The sequence below is a fragment of the Lepisma saccharinum genome, chromosome 16 (assembly GCF_977018435.1).
Source record: "Lepisma saccharinum chromosome 16, izLepSacc3.1, whole genome shotgun sequence".
In the NCBI taxonomy this organism is placed as follows: domain Eukaryota; kingdom Metazoa; phylum Arthropoda; class Insecta; order Zygentoma; family Lepismatidae; genus Lepisma; species Lepisma saccharinum.
In genome coordinates, this window is record NC_139244.1 from 44,381,308 (window position 1) to 44,407,535 (window position 26,228).

The window sequence follows — 26,228 nt, forward strand, 5'->3', positions numbered from 1 at the left end:
GTGACGTCAAATGCACCTATAATCAGCTTAAAACGAACTGAAGCTGATAAGGCAACCTCGATCCCCTAATCTCGCCCTAATAAGGGCTAAAGCAATAAGGGCTTTTTGCACTCAGTGGTACGTTTTAATACCTATCAGATCGTTTACTGTCTCTTGTACAACTGGGTCGCCTAGCGACGCGATTTGGTGCATGAGAGAAAACGGCCAGTTTGTGGAAGGAGTTGGCTAAACGAGGGCAGTGGTCTGGAGTCGATGTGTGGTCACATCTGGATCGCGATTGAAATCTTTTGTGGAGGGAACGTTGGCTGGAAGCTTCACGCTTCCTTTGATGTGAAAGGGTTAAAGATTTAGATCTGTTGTGCTCCAAAGTAGGGCGGTGAAATCGTGATTGTGTGTAAACAAACACACGCTATACTTGAAGTCCTGATTCGAACGCCAGTTTGAGCCAGAGCCTGTTTTTTCTGAGAAGTGCTGTTGTCACTCTTAACTGCAGTGTTTAGAGTCATCCTACACGAACTGCGAACGACATTACAGTCCCAAGATATCCACGTTTTATATATGTACAAAAAAATAGCAAGTCACAATAACACAAACTAGCAAAGATAACCATACGTTATGAAATCTCTAAATAAACTAAATTGGCAACATCTAATTTTCTCCACGTGGACTTGACAAGTACTGTTAGTTCCTAAAACAGACGCTATTGGTGGAAAGGCTTGAGGGGAGGATATACAGGGATGCACGTGGACTTGACATATGGTTGTCAGAAGGATACTGATCTTTCTGGAATTCTTTGAAGTAAGTGGTGTTCAAATCAGGACTTCAACTTTACACACACACACACACACACACACACACACACACACACACACAATCACACACACACACACACACACACACACCCACACACACACACACACACACACACACACACACACACACACACACACACACACACATATATATATATATATATATATATATATATATATATATATATATATATATATATATTGAATAGCATTCTTTCACTTATTAAACACGTATTTTGCCGTTTTCCGATTCAATGTGTATTTCTCACGATCGTCCCGGGACATTTGGACAACCCGACACATACAGGGTGTCCGAAAAATCATGCAACAGATATTTCGAACGTACGTAACTTTTGTACAAAAAGTGATAGACATATTAAACTTACACTGGGTGTGAACTTTGTCTATGTGGATATTTTTTAAACATTAAACAAGAAAATCATGCTCTACATGCACGTTCAGTATGGGGTCATTCCATGCCAAACGACCAATGGTCGTTGCATGACCATTTTAGAAAAAAATATCATTTTTAGTACATACGTTTATGTTTGTAGATATCAAAATTTATTATCTTCAGTTCTCCTGGGGCAGCCATTTTTCCAACATGGCGCATGTTTTTTTTTTTTTTTTTTTTTGCTCATTTAGCACTTTTCAGAAACCTAAATATCTCAGAAACCATTAGAGCTAAGGACCTGAAACGAAACTCATTTTGTAGCTATTGAAGTATACTTTCTATGATATTCAAGTATGTTTTGCTTAAAATTGCATCGTAAGTACGAAAAGTATGGTGAAAATTGTGGTAACGATAGTTAAAAAATTGGATTTTTAAGCCCGATTTTTTCAATGAAGGGGTTTAGTCTAAGGCTTGATTTTTTTCATGTGTAGACCTACCTGCAGGGTGTCTGTAAATAAAATATCAGCGTTTAGAAATTCAACACTTTTTTACAGCATGGGCTTAAACATGGCCGTTCATTAAATTTTGACAGTTTTCGGGGTTAAATATCTCAGATGGGTCCTCTTGAAAAATTCTGAAATTTGGCTCAAAGGAAACCCTGCATGAACCTAACTCACAGTAAAAATCTCAACTTTTAGATTGAATTAGATTGTTTTAGAATAAAACAATTTATTCAGTGGGTAAGGACAAACTCTCTTACATATTATCTGTTCATATGTCAATTTCGAGCTCGAGAGCCGCACTGATTTAATACGATTTTTCTTCATTTAGTAACAACAATATTAGCTCTAGAGGACAAACATATAAATGAAATATAAACAGACATAGCAACGAATGCAATGTGGGCGGTCACATGTGCAAACATAAAGAGAGTGGAGAAGATATTTTTTTTTTATGTTTTGTTATTTTACGTCGATTTCCAACCAGTTTTGGATTGATGATTAGATGAAATTGATGAAGCAACACTCGTAGAGAATACCTATGCCTAATCCAGGACTCGAATCCAGACCCTTCAGTGGCGAAATCATTCTTTCGCATACTCAATGCACTTGAGAGATACAAATGAAGTGGAGAGGAGGTGAAGAATAATAATCACTTCCCTCTACAACTTACTCAAATAAAAGTTAATACAGTAAAACCTCGCTAATCTGGACTAATGGGGGGATAAGTTGACCGGTTTAACGAAATCCCGGATTAACTGAAATAACCTAAAAGAACAGTAGAAAGTGCATTAAAACTAGGTTTATAGCAACAAAACACGTTTATTATGGTGTATTTACACTATACAGTACAATATAAAGTCTGCGAGAAACAGAATCTCATCAGTGGTTGACTGCCTTTTCTTTGGGAAGTTCTCTTGTTTACTTCTAGTCACATTTAAAACCTTCCATTCGGCTTTTTTTCCCCTTTTTGCCTGTCCGAATTAAGCGAAGTCCGGCTTATCGAGGTTTTACTGTAGTTATTTTTAGTATCAAAATATTTCTTCATTGATGATGTAGAAATCGTTTTAAAGATTGAGACAAGAGGAGGCTTCTTGGTCTCCATCTCGTCTCAAATGTTAATAAGTACAAAATATGAAGCTTAAAAAAGAAACAAACTACTGTTCACATAATGAAATGTATGTATCTGTAAGATAAAGAGTGGTATCACGTAGCCTTCTGGTCAGCCCTCCACCTCTGGTGCGTTGGCCACGCGTCATCCAACGAGAAGTCTCTTGAACGAACTATTAGCGCCACGTCGTCATTTTGTTTATATTTGTGAAGAAAAAAACCACCAGCCCTTCTCGTTGTCGCACCGACGTCGCCTGAAAGCAAACCTTAGAAAAGCGAGTGCAGTCCTTCTCAACAGATGTCACTACTCGCACAGTTCGTCGCGCATGCGCAGTGAATGCTTTTCCCGACTGATGAGGAAACGGTCTACTTAGTTGGGTGCAGTTTGTGGTGAAGTGTCCCTTGCAACTTTAGTGTGTAGTTTGTGGTGAAGTGTCAATTGTCATTTCGTTGTGAAATAGGTCTAAGTGACATGCCCATTCAAGAGCACAAATTCACTGTCGTATAAAAACAATCCATTGGAATTAAAACACTATTGATGGAAGAAACTTACGTTAACGCCAAGATTCACCTTCCTTGGTAATAGATTCTTGTGATTTCATGCAGTCAGGTATCTGCAAAAGAGATATATCAACATGATAGTCGTTCCACCAACAGAATATTAACTAAAATAAATGTGTTTTCTTATATATAGAATGTTTAATTAAAGAAATTAATGACAGAAAATAATTGCCACAACACGCATTTTTATAACTGACAGTAAGTGGTATTTTAGAAGACAGAACTATAACAAATACTAGAGATGTTAGAAAAGTAAACCGCTGTATACAAGAATATAATATAAGTACCTCTGAACAATTCAAATATGAGAGGAAAGAATGACCGTGTAGGATAAATGGAAGGTTTTCAGTTCAGTTCAGCCGCTTGGCGGCGCTAGCGTATGGGAGACAAACATGGCAGTCACGCTGCAACAGAAAGCACAGAAACTTTGTCTTACATAGGTACGAACAGTGGCGATCAAGTTCAGTGTTAGAGTGTGTATAACTAAGTGTGATAATTTTATGTAAGTTACAATTATTATTATTATCTTACTGCCTCCTGTAACTTGATGGCCTTTCTTGGAGATAATAAACAACTATTCTCTGAAAAAAATAGGAATCGTTTGTACTAAGTTCATGTGAATCAAACTTTGTTATTCCTAATATTAAGCTTCTTTCCAAACTTTAAATTCACTTTGTACATTCCTACTTTGATTTTATAATATAGTGTTTGTTGTAAAAGTCAAGGTTTAAAATCACTAGGTACTTTCTAGCTGGGTTTTAAAATTTTATTGTTTCTTGCAAAATCTAAGTTTGAAATAACAAGGTATTCTCTAGCTGTGTTTTAAACTTTTTTGGGTAAATGTCTGTTATATCGGAGACACATTTCTATCGGATGTTTTCAGTTTTAAATGGTTCGTACTCACCAATTGTGTATTGCGGAACATAGTTGAAGGTGCCATTATGCTTTTTACACGAAAATAACTTCGATTTTTCACATTACGAGTAATTCTTTTGAGTCCTTTCTTCCGTTGCGGAACACACAATATGGCGCGCACAGCTGTGGATCATCGCGGGTCGTGCTTGTGTTTTGTCGATTTGGAGTGGGGTATGCAGTGTTTCAACCTTCTTAACCGAAAAATACCTAGTTTCGTGTTCATTATGTCATCACAAACCATTGACGGATAGCCCCAAAAACCATTCCCGATAGCCCCAAAAAACATTCACGATAGCCCCACAAACCATTGACGGATAGCCACAAAACATTCACGATAGCCCCAAAAACCATTCACGATAGCCCCAAAAACCATTCACGATAGCCCCACGAACCATTTTCGGCAAGGTTAGGTTAGGTTGGTTACGTTAGGTAAGCATAGTTAAAAAAATATTTAAAAAAGGCACGTTTGGAAACACTGGCGAGACCGCGTGACTTTCGATGCTTGCGCCATCTGCAGGTACATAATGGAAACAACGGCATAATGTTGTCGCTTTGCACAAAAAGCAAGTTTATTATATCAAAAGTGCTTATTTCTTGTTGTGCAGCATTCTACGGTGAGAAAATACCTCCATGAACTTTCAAAATACTACAGAAACTAATTTCCGTAAGTAGTTTCTTCTGTAAAAATGAAGAAATGTGTCTCCGATATAACAGACATTTACCCTTTTTTGTTTCTTGAAAATTATAAGGTATTTTCTAGCTCTATTTTTTAACATGTTTGCCATAAAATTGTTATTTGACGTTCTTTGCAGTAAACCAGGGTGATAATGTGATCGTGAGGTCATCAGAAGAATCGACAGTAACAATCCCGGAACCTCGAAGCTACCCTGACCTCATCAAGGAGGTGGAAGAAGCACTGAATGGACAGGAAGACTATTCAATAGATAAGGTAGAGGGATAAAATAAATGATGTTTCAGGTACTTTTACTCGCAGATGGAAACATTGTGTTCACTTCTAATTTTGCAGAGACTGTCGCATTAATAAATGCAAGAAGGAATTTTGAAAAGTAACAGAAATGTTCCATCCTAAAAGATGGTACTAGAAATAAATATGTTTTTTTTGTTTTTTTCTTGTTCTTTTTTAAAATTGAATTCGTGAATTCTGATGAATCTTGTCTTGGTTTCGTAACGAGACTCAGGCTTGTCATCTCGCGATACCACCCCTAACAAAGTGCCTCCATCAGGAATCGAACCCGGAACTGCAGTATTCCTTGTTTGGAGATAGTTATACAAAATTTGCATATTTTATGGAACATCTATTACATGACAGTAGATATATGACAATAGGAAAATGGCCTTGGTAACGTTGTCACCTTGTAATCACGGAATCCTGGGTTCGATAAGCGGTGGAGACACATAGTTATTCGGATCTCACTTTAAAATGTAGGTTCGGTTCCGATTAGCCTTACTGTGCATAAAGTGGACTTGAAAAACTCCAACTCAACTGAAAAACAACAGGACAAAAAAATCATGCTCCTGAAATAGCAACATTATTTTAAAGATGTGCACTGGTAATGTATTTATAAAACACTTGGATATCTTGAAAAAATCAGAGAATTAATTTTTCACAAAATAAGTATAAAACCACATCAGTTTATATACTTTCAGTATTATTTTTTACGTACTTTTGTAATCACTTGCTTTATACTTAGTTTATAGTTAATTTACTTCCACTAACCCCATCTATTGCTCAACTTTTAACGTTTCACTGTTTGGTTCACTTGCGATAAATAGCTGTTAGTCTTTTGTTCTTGGGTCTTCTTGCTTCCAAATAAATATAAAAATGCAAGGGAGGATAACGGATACAGCAATAAATCTGTACTTTTTGTTATCCCTCTGATCTAAATTAAATCCACCTAAAGTGCTTAGCGTGTGCAATTCAGCGTTAGACTGTAATTTAGTTGTCGGACAAGGCCATTATTCCAGGCGAGAGTAGGCGAAAAGAATGGGGATAAATGAACTACCAGCCAGTTGTAATGCATATTTGATTTCTCAAACGGGTCACATGACCAGTGATTCACTCCTGCTGCTCGCTGCAGAAGCAAAGCCGTTCACCGTTGCACAGAAAGGACGTCCTATGCTAACTAACTAACTCTCTAGCTTTCTTAAACCCGAAGGTTTATGGGTGCAGCAACACAAACCTTCCATCTGTCCCTATCCTGGGCAAGACCAATCCAATCTCCACGGACGCCGCCATCTTGCAAGATCTTCTGCAGACGAAACAAGTCAACTTTTCCCTAACTTGCAAGATTGCTGTAAGCCGTCTGAATGCCCGGACGCTTTCACTCTATTCGTCTGGCCCGCCGAACAGGGCTATTTTAGAGATGACGTGATAAGCTCCACGCTGCGACAGCCTTTAAACGATATGGATCGGACATATCTTCAGAGAAAAAAAGTATTTTCATATTCATACTGCTATCACGTAGCCTAAACAATGAATACGAATATAGAATAAGAAAAATATACAAATTTAAATGTTAAACTGAAAGTGTATTATGTTAGGTCCAGACTTCCGCGATGTAGTGGCCTCCGAAACTGGAAATCATTCCATCGTGTTCAACATTATCTCCATATCTTCATGTTATTTTTATCATGAAACTTACCCATTATATTTGGACAGGGTTGGCCAGGCTGATTTTGGGTGGATCATGCCCCCCCCCCCCTGATCTCGATACCGAAGTTTCCGACCTGGACTTACGTGTTTCTTGTGAGAAACACTACAAGGCACACCTACGCCATTAGCCAACAGTGGCAGAAAAGCGAAGTAAAATAACCTAATCTAAGCTAGGACACGGCATAACACTTTACTTTGATTGCTTTATCATTATTATTTTTTTAAGAAAAACTCAAATTGTCTAGAGGAGGAGGAGGATACGAATTATTTTTATCTGTTCTCTGTACATTGTTCTCCAGCTTTTGCATAGCGAACTATTTCATTTAGACATTTAATTAACTGTATAGTTACGTCCTCTTTTGACTTTCGATAGAGTTTACAGCGTGAAAGTTCACCTGACTGTACTGAGGTCTGTAAACTTAGAAACATATTTCATTATAATTTAATGCTCCATAATAATAATTAAAACAATGAGTTTTTCTTTTGCAGTACCTCCGCCACTGCGGCTACCCACACAGGCTCCTTCTTCCGAAAGGAAGGAAGGAAGGAATGACATTCAACTTGTACGTCACCCTCACCGACTACCAGGAGGATAAGGTAAGCAAAATTATTACTCCCAAATCTGGCTTATTTGTGGAAACTTTTGGGTCAATTTTTTCCTGAAATTTTCGCTGAATTTTTGGTTACCGGGATCACACACTTGTCGATTAGAAAGTAGCTGAAAGATAGAACAATTTTTAACTTGTACTTCTTCACATGGGGAAGGCTTCAAGGGGAAGATTGGAGCTTCTTGCCAGTGCCGGATCTACAAATCTTTGCCCCCCCCCCCCCCCCCCCGCAAAATATTCCTACCTACATTTTCACACACACACACACACACATACATATATACAAATATACACAAATAGATACGTACACATATATTATGTAGGTGCGTGTGTGTAATTCTTGATCTCATGTTGGCAAAGTCACATATAATGGCCTAGAGGGTGATTCAAAAAGTCCCTTAACACTCCCTAAAAAAGTAAAGGAGTTAGGTTGGGTACAATTGCTCATGATAGAAAGAGGTTGGACTTAGGGAGAAGCACATTTGTGTGTTCCAAGTGGACGCCGCCTAATATTGAACTCAACTCAACATTTTAAAATGGGGAGGGGGTGATGTGATGTATATGTGACACTGTTTTCTCACACCTGGAAAATGATGCATTTGTTACAATCATGCAGTCGTAACGTTTTCCAGATTAATGATAGATTGAAGAAACCTTCACCACTGCATTTCTCGTGAAATTCTTGCCTGATTTGATTCTAGTCTGACTGCCACACGGGAAATCCGGGGTGGGTGATCTAAGATCGAAATTTTTCCGGCTTTGTCCCCACATAAGGAGGTTCTAGGGCCCACCCAGCCTAAAATCAAATGGTACCCGAGGAAGGTGGGTAAAGTCGGCCTCAGCGTGGTGCTGATCACATCACCTCCAATATGGTCGACATCGAAAATATGTGACGCCCATGTGCCTTCATTTCACATTACATTCACAGGTGCACAGGGAACTTTAACTTTACCTGTATATATTGTATTCGTTTCTGCACCCCTGAGTAACTACGTTTATTTTTTACATACGCATATACGAACCCTCTACTATGTCAATGGCTGAGGGCCCCATAAAGGCTTACTTGTCTCCGCCCCCCCCCCCCCCCCCCCCGCACTGCGGGGTTTTGCGGCTTGTAGATCCGGCACTGCTTCTTGCATTAAATCCGCGCGCAAGAAAACGGACCTGATAAACAGTTACTGGAACATCGTTTGTAAACCCTAAATGTTCAGTTCCTTTAAGCAATGCTCTAAAATTATTACTGAATTTGTTACACCATTTATAAGTAAATTCACAGTCTCAAGTTACTTGTGGTAACCTCATTAAGGGAGTAAGAAAGGATTATAGAGTCATTGTGAGGTTTTTACAATTGAAATTGTTATTTATCATAACAATGAGTTTAAATAAACCTCGGAAGCAACTTTAAAATGAACACCAAAGTGCCATTCGAATTTAATTTTAATGTATTGCAAAAAATATATTAATTTGTAACTGGAATGAAGAAGTTAAAAGGTAAATGCTTTATCAGACATGCCTAATCGAAGAAAATAAATATCACAATGTTTAAGTTGATCCGAGTACTACTGTTGAACCACGGTAGACCGGTAGACTAGCCTTATTACAGTGGACGAGTCCAAACCAGAAGCGGGAAGTTAGGTAGGCACGTGTGTGAAATTACGCTTTGGGCATCAGATTGGTAATTCTAGGCATTTTACTGTTATTTATTACTCGTAACATTTTATGTATATTTACATATATAAAGTATGTTTATGTCTAATTTGCCCCCGCTCCCCCCCCCCCAAATATCTTAAGTATATTCTGCACGTGGAAATGTTGCAAACCAGGTGTGTAGTGGATACATGAAACATACCAAGTGATCAATTCGGTCACCATTACCACAATGGAAATGAATTCCATAGCTATAGTTCACCTTTCACCCCTAGGTTATTCGAGTTTCGTGAACCAATGGATGATATGCAGCGAATAACTTACCCCACAGTTCATTGGTCCACATTTCGGCCAAACAGATCAGATCTGCGTTGAAACATGCCAGGTTAGCATTGTGCGAATGATTCAAGGTAAGATTATCGTGATCATATTAGGAATGTGTTATTTTTACCTTTTCCGTAGCCATTGAGAAACCGTGAAAAGTGCGTAAAGTGGTGAGACGTAAATTTTCTCGCTTGAAGAAGGCTTTGCTTTCGTTAACACACGTGAATTAGTTTGTCCGATTTCTTCCTAGAGTACACCGCGGGTAGCCAATGAGAAAGGTCTTTATCGTTGGCTACGTACACTGGAAGATGACGTCAAGTTGAATATCGTCCATTGAAAAACTTATTTGTTCGCTAGGAATATACCGTTATTGACGTTTAAAATAAACAGGCCTGCATTTAGTGAACTACCACAGTATACACATATCTATTACATTTACTATCTTCTTTCTCAAAGGAAAGCCGTACATGTTTAGAAATCTTGTAACATATCTTCAGTACCTTACAAAACAAATATGTACTTAGTTAACAGTGGATTAAAAAAATAATTGAGCAAATACTGCGTAAAGGAGTTCAGAAACAAGATGGGACACTTTAGTTTTTTCCACAAACAAAATACATGCAGATCGTCCTGCCATCTATCGTCCACTTTGAGCGTCCTTGTCGCCAGGGAGAATTTGATGAAGAATAATGAAGTTGCATAACGACAGGCGATGAATAGATTCGAACCCAGAAGCAATTTGTCATTCTGCGCTCCCACGCAAGATGCAAACGACGTGCGTTATCCTTCGCCTTTGAAGATGCCGACTGCATAATTCAGTTATGTCCGTCCCTGCATTATTCAGGGAGACATCGTGATTTTACCTTCAGGAAAATACATGGTGAGTAAGTGCAGGGAGACCAGGAGATGGAAAGGAAAGAAAGTTCCGACTCCCTTGTTACTTAAGTCCTTTATTTTGCAAAATGTGCGATATTAACAAAGGGGACTCACAACAACTTGTTGTTAGAACCAGTGGCGTAGCAACGGGTGGGCAGAGTGGGCAACCGCCCGGGGCCTCGCACCTGAATCGGCCTCGCATTCCCTGGGCTTGATACAATAAATGCAATAATAGAAATCAGAAATAATGAAAAAGGCTACTTGTGGTGGGCAATAAAATTAAAACATGTTTTCTTGTATTCTAGTTACACGTTATAATTTGAACGAATACCTCAAATCAGGGGCGTGACGTACAGGTGGGCGGGCCCTAAGCCTAAGAGGACCGAAAAAATGTAAAAAATATTGTCGTATTTCTCATGTGAAACATTTACGCAAAAGTTCACTACAACTTGCTTGGAGATTTTTACCAATTTATTCTCTTTTCTTGAATGAAAGTGCTTTGTCTTGTCTTTTCTTCTCTCTCTTCCCTTGCATTGTCGATTTTAATATGTTAACAACAAAGCATCTCCAACTGCTACGAAGCAAGTGTGAGGCATTTAAATGCTTATTACAACTCAGCATGGATAATATTAGTTCATCCTTCTTTCCTACAACTTCAGATATGAGCTTTGATTGATTGATTGATTTAGTTTATTTTACTTCGCGTTTTGTGCCTCTTGGCTAATTTGCGAAGATGGGGATGAGTGATGAAATGATGAAATTGATGAATGGACATTCACAAACAACCAAGCCCGACCAGGATTCGAACCCGGGACCCTTGGCGTCGCAGCGCGATGTGCTAACCACTCCGCCACAGGGTCGGGCTTCAGATATGAGCTGCCGGAAAACAGAGAAAGACATCTTTCGGGGTGAATAAATCAATTAATATCATTTTCGTGAGCAATTTCTTAGTATTATTTAAATATGATAATTTGCTGACGTATTCCTGAAGATTTTCTATTGATTCACATTGAGATTTCAAATTTAAAAACGGATGGGGGACTCTCATTCTAATCTCTCTCAAGGCCTCGCGATATGTTGCTACGCCACTGGTTAAAACAGCATGCTACGATGACGCAAGCACTGACGTCACTAAGATACACACTGGTCTTGAGTTGATGAGGACCGAACTTATGGTGTCAAATTTATGAGTCCTTAGGTCTGGACATTGGCCTGAATCTCGTCATGTTAAGACCTCTGGAGTTTCATTCTCAGTTAGGGGGAAAGGGCGCTCTGATTTCGCTTTAAAAGCAATTTTTAAAGGTGCAAGAGAGGTGCACAGAGGTGACTGAATGAAAGGAAACGAGCGATCAGTGGTTGACGAAATGACGTCACTTTGGAGATACGTCCAGTTCGTTGCACTTTGTGACACTAGGTGTCAGGCTGGTGCAAGGAAATGACGTTCAACCAAGTAGACGAATAGCGGTGTTCAAGATTCAACAAATGCTTGTCTGCTGCTTTAAATGTTCACTTTATTAGTTGACACGCACCACGTGATCATACACCACACACCACACCGCTCCAGAACGTAGTCCCAACGGTGCAGACTACTTGACGAAGTAGACGAGTCGGTGTTGCACCATGTAACCAACTAGATGCGCCAGTGCAGAGAGAGAGAGAAAGTCAAAACGGGCAGCGAAATAGACGGAGATATTAACTTTCAAGCGCATATTAATGAAAGTATTAATTTATTTCCCGACCTTTTGTACACCGTTGTTCCACGGCTTCGGAAAGAACATTTTCAAACTATCCGCTTGGCGGCGCTAGTAACATCTGCATTAATTTACGAAGTAGTGAGATGAGTGAGCACTACGTGTTAAGCCATAGAGGTGGACATATTGCACCAAGTAATAATGCCTATAATATACATTATAATTGTTTGGTTCGGGTATGCACACCATTGAATTTATTTGAGTAAGTATTTTATCTCAAGTTAATTAAATAATGTGAGTTTAGATGAATTTTCGGAAGATTGGTAAACATACTTCCTCCAAACTTACTGCAAAGTCATTCAGAGTCAATGAAGAAACACATTTCGTATGTTTTTACTCTTTCATACGTTGTATAGAAATGTGCTACGTAGAATTTGAAAACTTCATTTTCTTGATGTCATGTTTTTTCTAAAGTCTTTTCACAACGTTATCCAAGTTTTGATGTCGGTTTTGGTAGGTAACGACGTGGAGAAAGGTGTGTTGTTGTCGCCTTTTTTCTGGTCTTGTTGTTTCTTTTCTTTTTCATTTCTTTTTTCACGTTTTGCGAGGAGTTTTGTCATCCTGGCACCTACGCCCACCCGCTCAGCACGGGTGAATCAATAACAGCCTAAAACCTCAGGAAAAAGTCTTCTTCAACCCCCAGCTCTTCATTTGGCGGATTTAGTTTGCGGAATATACGAGGGGCTTTCAAAAAGTTCCCCAATTCTCTTAGCGTGTCCAGTTTCTCAGCACTCATTCGAGCTTTTGTAATGCAAACGTATTGTATTATCATAAAGAACTGCCATTTGTTTCTAACCAATCTGCAGATTTCAGTAATACCAAAATGTGTCGCAGGTTCATTAAATTAATTGAATGAATTGCGTATAAACGTATGGATTGATACTAGAAACTGATTTTCTTCGGTCTTCCTGCTCTTTTGAGTGAATCAAATTGTGTTGTCTTGACGAAAAAAGTATACAAGTGATAATTGAATATTTTAAAGCTCTTAAAGTGACTTTTCCACCATCTCATACTCCGTGGCGGAGTGGTTAGTGGGCTCGGGGTCGAATCTCGGCCTGTGCATGGATGTTCTTTGTTGAGTGTCCCTTCATGAATTTTATCATATGATTACTCATCCTTGTCGTCGCAAATTAGTCAAAACTAGCATAAAAAAGCGAAGCTAAATAACAAAAATCAAATTCGCCATTCAATATATTTTTTAAATTTAATTAATGCATTTCAATTATTCTCTCCTGTCGCGATATGCCTGCGAGCGTATGTATAACGCTGTATTTTCAATATTTCTCACAACCCTGTAGTGCATCGCCGATGGCGAAGTGGTAACGTCGTCGCCTTGTAATTAAGGGGTCACGGGTTCGATTCCGGTCGAAGCTTATAGTGGTTCAGATCACACTTTAAACTGTACGTCCAACCCCATTTAAACTATGTTTGCATAAAGTGAACTAAAAAAAACCTTTTACCTGTCATTGCTCAAAGAGTGCCGAAAATGAAATTGATTGATTGATTGATTTGTTGTTTTAAGTTCACTTTATATACAGATAGCCTAATCGGGACTGGACCTACAGTTTAAAGTACAGGGTGGCCCAAAAAATAGGTAACCGAACACATAACACAACGGTTCTACATTTCGGTTACCTTTTTTGGGGAGCACCCTATAGGATCCGAACCACTATCCGAAAATCAATGCCGCAGTGGTAGCGTCCATGCCTTGTAATCAAGGGGTACCGGGTTCGATACCCGGTGGAGGCATATAGTGGTTCGAATCTCACTTTAAACTGTAGGTCCAGTCCCGATTAGCGTTACTGTGCACAAAGTGAACTTAAAACACCAATTCAATAAATCAATCACTGTCCGAAAATGAAATTATGCACTGAAGTGCAGTGCACTAACTTCATAACAAAGCTATGACTCTACAACTCAAAGCACTTTGAGAATAGTGAATATTTGTAAAATCCGTAACTAATCCACTTTCCTGTCTCCTCCAGGTGCACCCTGGAGTTCCAGTGGAGGAGGTGGAGAACTTGACATCTCTAGGCTACTGCGGAGTCATGGAGGGAGTCATCCCAGATGGAAAGCCCATGGGGTACCCATTCGACAGGCCCATTCCCGACAAGGAGGTGTTCAATGTGCCCAACTCCAAGGTCATCGACGTCATAATCAAGAACGCCAAGTAACCAACCGGATGAAGCCGTCAACACGACCCTCGAGAATCAAGGACAATGACTGGTGGTTAAGAAATGCTTTGGAAATGTAAATTTTCTAGATTCTTCCTTTGTGAAATCCGTAATTGTTTGGAGAGAGATTTATTTTTAATAAAGGCTGCCCACTTTTTTGTAACAACAATTGCATGTTATTTATATCTACATCGATGCCATATATCTACATATGTTGTGTGCATAAGGTTGGCATTAGCTTATAGAGTAGAGAAGGCATAATCTAGACCTAGTGTATATTGAAGGTTTGTTGAAAGTCTAGGAACCTATAAATTCTAATGGGTTCTATTGGGTTCCGCTGCAGGACCGGAACCAATTTAAATTCGGTCAAAGTTGCTTATTGTTAAATTGAAAAAAGGTTCCTGGACCGTATTTAAATTCATTCTGGAAAAAAGGTTCCTGGACCGAATTTAAATTCATTCTGGAAAAAAAGTTCCTGGACCGAATTTAAATTCATTCTGGAAAAAAAGTTCCTGGACCGAATTTAAATTCATTCCGGAAAAAAGGTTCCTGGACCGAATTTAAATTCATTCTGGAAAAAAGTTCCTGGACCGAATTTAAATTCTTCCGCAAAAAAGGTTCCTGGACCGAATTTAAATTCATTCTGGAAAAAAGGTTCCTGGACCGAATTTAAATTCATTCCGGAAAAAAGTTCCTGGACCGAATTTAAATTCTTCCGCAAAAAAGGTTCCTGGACCGAATTTAAATTCATTCTGGAAAAAAGGTTCCTGGACCGAATTTAAATTCATTCTGGAAAAAAGTTCCTGGATCGAATTTAAATTCTTCCGCAAAAAAGGTTCCTGGAGCGAATTTAAATTCATTCTGGAAAAAAGGTTCCTGGACCGAATTTAAATTCATTCTGGAAAAAAGGAAATTCTTCCGGAAAAAAGGTTCCTGGACCGAATTGAAACTTCACGATTGTCTACCATCGCACTTTCTATCATTGTCGCCGAATACATAAAATCAAGTATGTGCCTTGTATTTGCAACACAAGCTTAAACCTAATTCACTGTTATTTCACTCTATTAACATGCATGAAAGAATGTGATTAGAATGTATGGCTGCGCATGGTTAAACACTTCCTTGAAATAATTGTGTCCATCAGAGACAAAGCGAAAGGAAATGGAACAAGATGCGACAATAGATTAGAAAAGAATAAGGAGGAAAACAAGAAAAGGAAAAGAAGTAAGAGGGAAATCGGGAGTGTAAGGGAGAGGGGGATACATACGTCTTACATACACATATATACTATATATCAGTGGCGTGCGGTGATAAATCAGGCAGGGGAACAGGTCACCTGCACTTGCTCCCCATCGCATGGGTGTCTTAATATAATACAATAGATCAAGTAAAATTCAACCCTTATTGAAATGTCAGAAGGGACAAACATGAGGCACTTTAAAATTATATGACAATAATAATTTTAAAGCAAATGTGATATAATATAAAGAAAACATTAAAAATAAAATTGTTGATGCGCAACAAAGAAAAATTTGATAATATAAATTTATGAGTCATCAGAGAAAGAAAATAATATTTTGTCGTGACCTGTTTCATCTCTTTATTCGTAGATTAAGTTGACGTTTTTTCGTAGAGTTGAGTATTCTTGTAATTCAAACTTTCTCAATCCAATAATTGCACACAGATGGTTGAGTTTTTCATGACGTTCGCTAGATTAGTCAGGGTGGCTACTGTAGGACCATAATAAAATTCAAGTATAATTCCCGGTTTTCAAAGCGAACTTTACAAAAATTCAAGCGGATGTTTTCTCTATTTCAAACTAAGGTTTTACAGTCTCTCACCACCCACACACATACACACAAACAAATACTTATATTAACAATATATGGTTTGTGCGATTCCAATGAATCCAATAATTCTAATTCACTTGGACGGTACATATATATAATTTAAGGCGCGGATTTTACATTTGTCATTTCACATAGCTACTCGGCAGTGGCGTGCCCAAGGGGGGTTGGTAGGGGTTATACCCCCCTTTGGCCCAATATTCCTGAAAAAGGAACGTCAATGTTAGGAAAATATGACAAAATGAGGGCGGACTACCGAGAAAAAGTATAGGTAACCCCTTCCTTACAAAAATCCTGGGCACGCCACTGCTACTCGGGACTATAAATACATCTACAAACACATGTCACATATGTTACGGGAAATAGTAATCTACGAAAAATTGTTAATTCTATAAGAATTTTAAATTTACCTAATCAACTTCAAGATATTTTATCTTGCAATAATCTTCAGTCTATCAGATGGATTGTTCTTCAAAGAACACTAACAAAGCAAATGGATTGAGAGAATTCTGTTTTATTTTCCACGCAGCTTTATTTACCTTCCTCAATAAAAATAAAACCTAAACTGTGAAAAACTTGTTTCAGGTCATTAATAAATATGTATAAATTCAATGGAATTGGGATTTTAAAAAGTTGCAATTTTTCATGTCTACAGAGAAAATTTCAAGCAGAATTCACGCACAATTCCCGGAGCCAATAATTCACGCATAATTCCCGGAATTCAAGAAATTCCCGGTGAGTAGCCACCCTGTTAGTAGAAGTTGTTAATGTGACAAAACCCGACCTGTTCCAGACTCCCTTCTCAGGATTAAACAAGGACAACAATATAATTTGCCACTGGAAGAATATTCAGTTAATAATTTACAGAGTTGTAGTAACTCGTTTGAAAATGCTCTGTGTATGATTTCGTTTTAGTTTTTAATTCAGTTAGAATATGTGTTGGTTTGTTGTATTTTCTGCAAAGTTGAATGAACTAAAGGCTTTCGTCCTCAGCCGGTCGATCATACAACACTCGCAACATTCGCTTCTTGTCCTGCCACTGCATGCCTTGAAACTTTGGTCTTGGGGTTGGTGGAACAGGTGGATGTGAGCTGTTCCCTCGGAAGCTATTTCCCAGCGTTTAGCCAAGGCATTTAGCAGACGCTTAGACTGTAGAAGATTTTTCCAGTTCGTTATGAATGTCAGACGCAAGTTCTCAACGAGATTAGGAAGTTATAGACTTTCTACACTCAAATGTATCACTTGTGACGCGATTAAACTTCAGCACATAGCAAAAACTGGAAGAAAAGCGAATCCGCAATATCTCTCTGAGGGAACAGCTAGAGTGTTCAGCTTCCGTGGTGCCGTGGGGATCGTTTACGTTCGGGCGTGGTCGGAAATACTCGGCTTCAGACAGTAGAGGTCATGATACTAAGAGACCATGGTAGAGCATGGGGTGAGAACCATGATGCATTGGGGGTAGATGACGTCAACAAACGTCCAGCCACGGTCAAAGATTTTCTTCAGTGTTACTTTTGGAAACGTTGATTTCGAGAGAAAAGTGTTCTTATTATGTTAATATAAATAATTTAAATAGCCCAAAAGCGCAGTAAGTAGGAGGGAACAGCCTGTTTCCTCTGTTCCATGGAGGGACCGCCACTGCTATATATGGTCTTACATTTATACTGCCCACCCTAATCTATCAATACGGAGCCTCTGCCCACCCTATCCAAAATTCCTGGCGCCGCCCCTGATCCTCCGGAGCAATATTGGACAGAAACCACTCACAAAACTGCACGCGAGCTGCCTTGTCCACATCCCGCACCTGATGCACCACGGTAACTTTGAATTCGTGCAAGTTCAAGTCCTGCTTCAGGATCCGCATAGCGGTTGACTGGGACACCTGCAACTGTTGTGCCAAACGCCGAGATGATTTTCGTGGACTGCGTATCATTAGCTGCGCTGCGTCGCCCACCTTTGCCTCAGTGCGGACAGTCTTTTGGCGCGCTTTTGGCTTATTCAGCACCCTCTGGTGTCCCGCCATTTTGCAATCAGTTTTTGCATTACTGATTTGGTTGGGGCCTTTGCTTGAACTCCATTCACCGCGAACTCCGTCGTAAACAAATCTGCACACTCTTTCCAAGAACCGAGGCGTGTAGGGTAAAACGAGGAGAGACGCCGCAGGCGGAGAGATGCCGCACATGCTGTAGCTTGCCTAGTACACATCAGATGGTAGCATTATTCTGCAAGGATGTGTAACTGTCGTTCATTCCACCACGCCAGTGAAGTAGAGACCAGTTAAGTGAAGTGGAAAGGAGTGGGGCGCCTTCATCTGAAAATTTCCTGGTGAATTGACCGTCGAAATTTTATGAAAGGTAAGTGTGATAGATCGTAATAGAGCGCACGCTAGTTTCTACGTGACAAATATTTTATAGAATACTTTTTAGAGTATTGCAATTACCTTTCGCACGATTTTGCACCGAAACTACAAAACCAGTAAAAAGCAACTGGTGCGGCATCTCTCCTCGAGAAAAAGGATTGTTGCCGCAGTTACACGAAGGAGAGATGCCGCACATTTTTCTGTTAGGAGAGATGCCGCACTTTTCTCACCCTCATATTATAAGGTGTACAGTGTCATTTATTTCACCTTTTGACACATTGAATATTTTGAACACAGTGTTACATGTATTTTAACAAAGAATGCAATACAAACACAACATTATACACATGTTATTTGTGCTTCTATATAAGTTATGTAAAATAGAGTGTACTTAAATATTAAATTGTCTAAAAGTTTCTAAGCACTCGTTTCTTATTCTTTTCAGAAAACACATACAGAAGAAGATCTGCTAGAGCTTCGTGGTCTGATGAGACCCTGAAAGAGGCATGTACCAGAGTGCAAGCCGGGGAAAAGAGAAGCTGAACGATATTACGGCATTCCAGCAAGAACCATATGTCGAAGGATTGAAAAAGACGATTTCTCCAAGAAGAGTGTTGGACCTGAAGGGGTTTTCGGTGCACATAATGAAAATAAATTAGTTTCCCATATTCAACGTCTAGGTGCAGCAGGTTTCGCTCCAGACAGACAAGCAGTTAGGGTGTTGGCGTACAAATTTGCTGAAAAATTAAATACTAAACACACGTTCTCGCATGAATCGCAGATGGCAGGAAACGTATGGTTAAATTCCTTCCTGAGGAGAAATCCTGAACTTTCTTTGCGACACGCACAAGGCCTCTCTATCAACAGAGCTTAAGGAATGATTCATGAAGATGTGAACAACTATTTTACGTTGCTACAAAAGGTTATGGAAGAACATGATCTAATGAATAAACCAGGTAACATTTTTGACGTCGATGAAACAGGATTCCCACTTATTAACAGACCTGGAAAGGTTGTGACCTCCAAAGGTTCAAATACTGTGCACACATTGACTCCAAAAGAAAGGGGAGAAAATGTAACGATGATATGGTGTTGCAGTGCAGAAGGAACATTTCTTCCTCCTGTTATTATGAAAGGTGTGAATAAAAAACCTGAACTCGTTGATGGACTTCCTGCAGGATACGATGTCTATATGAACCCTAAATTGTTGTACATCAGTGCTGATCTGTTCATGAAATGGTTCAAAGAACACTTAGTTCCCAGGAAACATCCAGGTAAAACGCTTCTACTCCTAGATGGCCATTCATCACATGTCTATGCATTAGAGCTTCTGGAGTATGCGGCTGAAGTTGGTGTTATCGTTTTGTGTTTGCCAAGTCCCACTACACAAGCCCTTCAACCCTTGGACCGATCTGTATTTGGTCCAGTACAATCATATTACAACAAGGAAGCAAAATCATGGATGAGAACCCATAAAGACAGGAATATCACAAGATACCAAGCAGGCTCTCTCATTGGTGCGGCGTGGAATAAAGTTGCTTCTGTTGGAAATGCCGTTTCAGGTTTCCGGGCCTGTGGCATTTACCATTTTAATTCAAATGCTATTCCCGGCTACTTCTTTTCCATTTCTGATGCTTGTCAGTCAGGTTCTAGTCCACTTTCATCCATCCGCACCAAAATATCTGACCATATTGATTCGCAGGATCTAGAGTCACCTCCATCGAGTACCTCAGGAAGTCTCTCACATGTCACAGTTAAACCAACAACCTCGCAAGCAACACAACTGACACCAAAAGTAACTCAACAATCTCCTTTTGTGCCCCAAAATCAATTACCAGGAATAAATTCAAACCCTTCGACATCTAGGCTACCTGTAGTTCCATACCCACGTAAAGCCCCAGTAAGTACCTCCGCCAGCTGAGTCCCATTCCAGAAGTTCATCGCCAAGGTAAAAGGTTCAAACAGTCAGCCGAAGTGCTCAATTCCGCTTCCAGACTTGTAAATATGAAACCAAAAAACTCGCAATCAACTTCCAGGATCAAGACAGGATAGAAAGAAAAAAACAACCGGCACAAAGCAACCTGCGCCAGATGCTACAGCGGGTTGATCTGAGCAAGACATCAACAATTGTGTGGAATGCTTGGAGAATTACTTCCTCGCGGCATCCAAATCTGACTGGATCCAGTGTGTTACGTGTTCGAAATGGTTACACGAAACCTGCACTGTGTATGGAACAATGTGTGTGGACTGTGGAAGAAAGAATTTTCGTGAGAAGAACTTATAGAGGCAGAAGTGAGTCAGTGCGGCATCTCTCCTCGTGTTTTTCATGACACTCAAAATTCAATGCTTTTGTAATTTGAAAAAATATCCATTTAAATTCTTCCTAATGGATGCCAATTATTTTTTTTCTTTAAGTGCAAGGACTGTAGTTCAGTTTTCATGTCAATAAATTTCCACAAAAGCAGAGATGTTGTTTTTCTATTCAGTTATGAAAATGTGCGGCGTCTCTCCTCGTTTTACCCTATAGGTCTCGACAACAAAGATACGCTGCTGCACCGTTAACACCATGCTGACCCCCACCGAACCACACTCACAACTTTCCTCACCGCTCAACTGCACTCAACTGACCTGCTCGCTGCCTGCCTTAAGATCACTACCGGACACTTTCTTCTCAATCCCCCTCTGTCAAGTTGTCGAAACTGCTTGGCACCGATATCCTGGACTGTTCTCTACCCCGCTCTTCTCTTCGGTGTACCAGGTTTGCCTACATGCAAGGAGCACATTTTCCACGGGGCCTCTTTTAACAGACTTACCCAGTACTTACTACCAAAATTAGAAATGTGGCATGTGATTCTTCCTTTACAATGTTTCAAAATACATTATAACCAGTGACGGCGATTTGGTTGGGGAGCAGTGCCCCCCCCCGCCCCCCCCGGTTTTGGAACCCAATAGCCGCCACTGATTATAATGTACAAAATGTCCAGTTTCCTGTACAAAGTAAAAGTTGCAATATGGCTGCCAAGAGTAGGGCTACAACGAGTTGAAGCGTGAACTTGTCCTTCCTCCACCTCTTCCCTCCAACTTCACCTATGTTACGAATTCGGACTACAGGGATTCCGTGGGTGGAATGTTGCCAATTCGGACATGGCCCTATTATTTATACACACTGTCAATGTTCGTTAGTATGCTACTGTTTTATTCCATCTTCTCAGGGAATTTTGGTAACGATAATTTAAATCTGCTTCGCAATTATTTTGAAAGCAAATTCTAGGAAAGAAATAGTAAGAAACCAGCGCCATGTGTTTTCTATTTTTAATTTATCATAGTAATGCAGCATAGATTATAGTGTTTCTCAGACGTAAATTTTCCAAAATTGTAGAAAGACTACGTAATTCACTTTTCATCTCTTGACAATAAGAAATATATAATAACTTTAGTCTAACTCTGCAGCGCCCTCTGATGAGCATGTTCTGAAATCCGACGTTGTTTATAGAGATTTCTTCACCACGCAGATTTACAATTTATTTGGCCATCACATGGATAAAATATTTGTATAAATGGTTCCGCCACGGTTTTGTTGTCCTTATTAGTAATAAAAGCCTGCAGGTTCGACTTGCACTTTAAACGATGTTTGAATTTTGCGGGGGAAGATATAAAGTTGGCGCTACTGTTTCCATTAAGTTGGCGCTACTGTTTCCAAATATATTCTACATTTTGAATACGTTATATGTGGGTGAAAGCCCGAATCTACCGCGCACTGTGTTACCTACTTGTACTAGAATTTACTCTACTTGCTATCACTGACGCCGCTATTTATTATTATTGTCATTATACAGCGTGTCTCAAAAATGGTAACTGAACAGGGTATGTTTTGGATACTTTGTAACCTTTTTATTGAAACACCCTGTATATACAGTTGCTGTGACACAGGGGTTGACATAAGACGAACTTTCATGCTCCGTGGAGGACATAAAGGTGAATGTTTATATAACGCTTCATTTGTTTGTCATAAGAATCTTTTTCTCTCTGCGTGCGTGTAACTAAGTGATGTGCTTTCATTGTTGACATTGATATCCAGGTTTTCTTTCAAACTCTTCAGATATTAGCAATACAGAGTCTGCCGTGCATTAAGTTCAAGATAAATAGGCGTCTGTGATGGCGTTGCGGTAACGTTGTACCCTTGTAATCAGAAGATCCCGGGTTCGATACTCGGTGGAGGTATTAGTGGTTCGGACCAAACTTTAAACTGTAGGTCCAGTCCCAATTAGCCTATCTGTACATAACAGTGAACTTAAAGCAAATACTCAAGAGAAAGGTAAGAGGTTACCGTTTATGAAGGCACTTACGTGACGACCGTTCTTTCTGTAGTGCACACTTGGAACTGCAGGCTAAAGATGCTCTGGAGGCACGAACGCACAAGGATAATTAACTGTTATGTTTTGTGCTGCGGGCTGTTTTGTCCAGACATTGTAAATTTTACGTCTGTCTTACTATACTTTAATGTTAAGTCTTTAGAAATTTTCACCTGGGCAAAAAAGTCTTTAATTTATTTGAACGAGCGTTGACGTTCCCATAGCCTACTTTAATTATAGTCAGTCAAATTTTCACAAGTGTACGGGGTACTTGACAACATGAACATTTACTTCTTCCGCGAATTGATTATTACAAAATAAACCAATAATACCATGTTGGAACAGAACAATGCTTTAATGTGCTCCTGCAACAATGGCGCATTGTTGTGTGAGGTAGCCTGTTGCATCTCTCCCGCAGCGGTAATGGAATAATTTACAGTAGGATCACGCGCGGCCGCACACATGCACAGGTGGTGCACCGCGAGCAAACTAACCTAAAGGGGACGCCATTAAGAATGCAAGGAGCGGAGTATTCAACCCAGACCGCATTGACAATGGTGGAAGTCTGTCTATTCTCGTCCCGAGTAGGGGAACAGGTGGGGCAAACATAGAAAGAGTGCCAAAGGAAAAAGGGATAGAAGGATACAGCCACCGATCTTATGCAGTCATGAATACTCGACTGTAATGCATGTTGCCTATGTGCAAAGGACGTAGATTGAATTTTCGCATGAACACTTTTGTTGGCCAGTCATATTTTGATTATGAGTCCAACCATATTTGTAGCACCGTCAGGTCCTCCCAGATGGCGTTGAAATCAGGGATTCCCGTGTGCAAAGAGGCACATTGCACAATGGTTCGGATAGCATAGGTCCAGTCTCAGTTAGCCTTCATCTCACCATAAAGTTCACTCAGAGCGAACTTTCAAAAACTTTCGCATTCAGTGCCAAACAGAAATGCATTTTTGGGCTAAATGAGCATTTTCCCACTTTTTTTCTTGTTTGTTGGAGGTGATGCATAAGGTTCGACCTGTGAGAGGGTTCCGCCCCTTTACCCCCCCCCTCCCCCGCCCTCATCTCTGCTCCCATCAATGATCAGAATACAGTCAGATTATTTATGGCGAGCTTCCACAACACACGATCATAAATACCTTACAGGGAGTGTCTCGCTACCGTGTTCGAGTCCCGGATATGGTTTCCTTTGTTGAGTGTCCCTTGAACAGTTTCATGTAACAAACATTCATCCTCATTGTTGCAATTAGTCAACTATGAAAGAAAAGAGACGCAAAACAAATTAGATCTAAGGACAGTGTTAGAACTAAAGAGGTTGATACCCTGGAATCCACTTTTCTAAGCATTTTCATCATCAGGGCTTTCTTGTACTCCTGGCAGTGGCGTAGGGAAGATTTCTTATCAAGTTGGTTCCAACCTTCGACAAGTAACCATCGCGTTGAATTCTGACTGGTAACTTGCTATGTATATGCCACAACAGCTCAACTGTTATTCATAAGGACTTTCACAAAAATTGAAAAAGATGTCATCAAAATGCAGAAATATTCCCAGTAAAGCCAAAAATATGCACAACGTTACTTTCGAATTTCTCATTATACGGCAAGTCGGTATCTTCCAGGGAAGATCAACTTGGGTGTTTTCTTGATTGAGTTGGTGTTTTAAGTCCCCTTTATGCACAGTAAGGCTAATCGGGACTGAACCTACAGTGTAAAGTGGGATCCGAACCACTATGTGCCTCCACCGGGAATGGAACCCGGGACCCCTTGGTTACAAGCCGACGACGCTACCACTGCGCCATCTGGGAGGCATCGACTAGGGTGGAATGGTTATTAAATGAAGTTAGGTTCCCTTAACCGAAGACTTGGATTGGATTGATTTGGTGTTTTAAGTCCACTTTATGCACAGTAAGGCTAATTGGGACTGGACCTACAGTTTAAAGTGGGATCCGAACCACTATGTGCCTCCACCGGGTATCGAACCCGGGACCCCTTGATTACAAGGCAACGACGCTAGCACTGCGCCATCGGGAAGGCCCTTAACCGAAGACTGTAGAAGGAAAATACTGAAAATATCGTGAGGTTCCTTTACTATTCTGTCAGTTTTACACCTTTGTGGAAACTAAAGCATTATTGGTAGCTCGCTCAGCTCTGGTAAATCTAGATAATCAATAGACAAACACAACGTTTTTAGGCAGATTTAAACTACATAGAATCTGAAAAAAAAAAGCCTAAAATTTTTTTTTGGGCAGAATCACAACATGTAACTCTCAATATTATTTCAGTTCCACAATGCACATATCATCTTGTGGCAGCTATCAATATACAAGCACATTTTAGGGGGATTTTAAGTATAGAGAATTTGAAAACGACCTACAAAATTATTGTCAGAACAGGTTACACTAAATCAAACTTAGGACTTAACTTGGGGTGCAGAATCAAACGTATGACTTAATTTGGGGAGGTAGAATCAAACTTAGGACTTAATTTGGGGGGCAGAATCAAACTTATGACTTAACTTGGGGGGCAGAATCAAATTTAGGACTCAATTTGGGGGCAGAATCAAACTTAGGACTTAACTTGGGTGGGGCAGAATCAAACTTATGACTTACCTTGGGGGGGTAGGGAGAATCAAACTTAGGACTTAACTTGGGGTGGGGCAGAATCAAACTTAGGACTTAACTTCGGGGCAGAATCAAACTTAGGACTTCACTTGGGGGGCAGAATCAAACTTATGACAACTTGGGGTGGGGCAGAATCAAACTTAGGACTTAACTTGGGGGCAGAATCAAACTTATGACTTAACTTTGGGGAGAATCAAATTGAAGACTTAATTTGGGGGCAGAATCAAACTTAGGACTTATCTTCGGGGCAGAATCAAACTTAGGACTTAATTTGGGGGGCAGAATCAAACTTAGGACTTAACTTAGGGGGCAGAATCAAACTTAGGACTTCACTTGGGGGGATCAGAATCAAACTTAGGACTTCACTTGGGGGGCAGAATCAAACTTATGACAACTTGGGGTGGGGCAGAATCAAACTTAGGACTTAACTTGGGGGCAGAATCAAACTTATGACTTAACTTTGGGGAGAATCAAATTGAAGACTTAATTTGGGGGCAGAATCAAACTTAGGACTTATCTTCGGGGCAGAATCAAACTTAGGACTTAATTTGGGGGGCAGAATCAAACTTAGGACTTAACTTAGGGGGCAGAATCAAACTTAGGACTTCACTTGGGGGGATCAGAATCAAACTTAGGACTTAACTTAGGGGACAGAATCAAACTTAGGACTTCCCTTGGGGGGCAGAATCAAACTTA

General features: G+C 39.9%; 1 protein-coding gene across 1 annotated transcript in view; it reads left to right on the plus strand.

Moving 5' to 3' along the window:
• Nucleotides 1-14,489, plus strand: part of LOC146000048 (hemocyanin-like) — a 46,810-nt gene extending 32,321 nt beyond the window's left edge. The window contains exons 9-11 of the mRNA XM_083137373.1: nucleotides 5,105-5,241; nucleotides 7,456-7,563; nucleotides 14,158-14,489. Coding sequence (XP_082993499.1) covers nucleotides 5,105-5,241; nucleotides 7,456-7,563; nucleotides 14,158-14,346 — 434 coding nt within the window. The 3' untranslated portion in view covers nucleotides 14,347-14,489. The remainder of the gene's footprint in view (nucleotides 1-5,104; nucleotides 5,242-7,455; nucleotides 7,564-14,157) is intronic.
• Nucleotides 14,490-26,228: the final 11,739 nt, after the last annotated feature.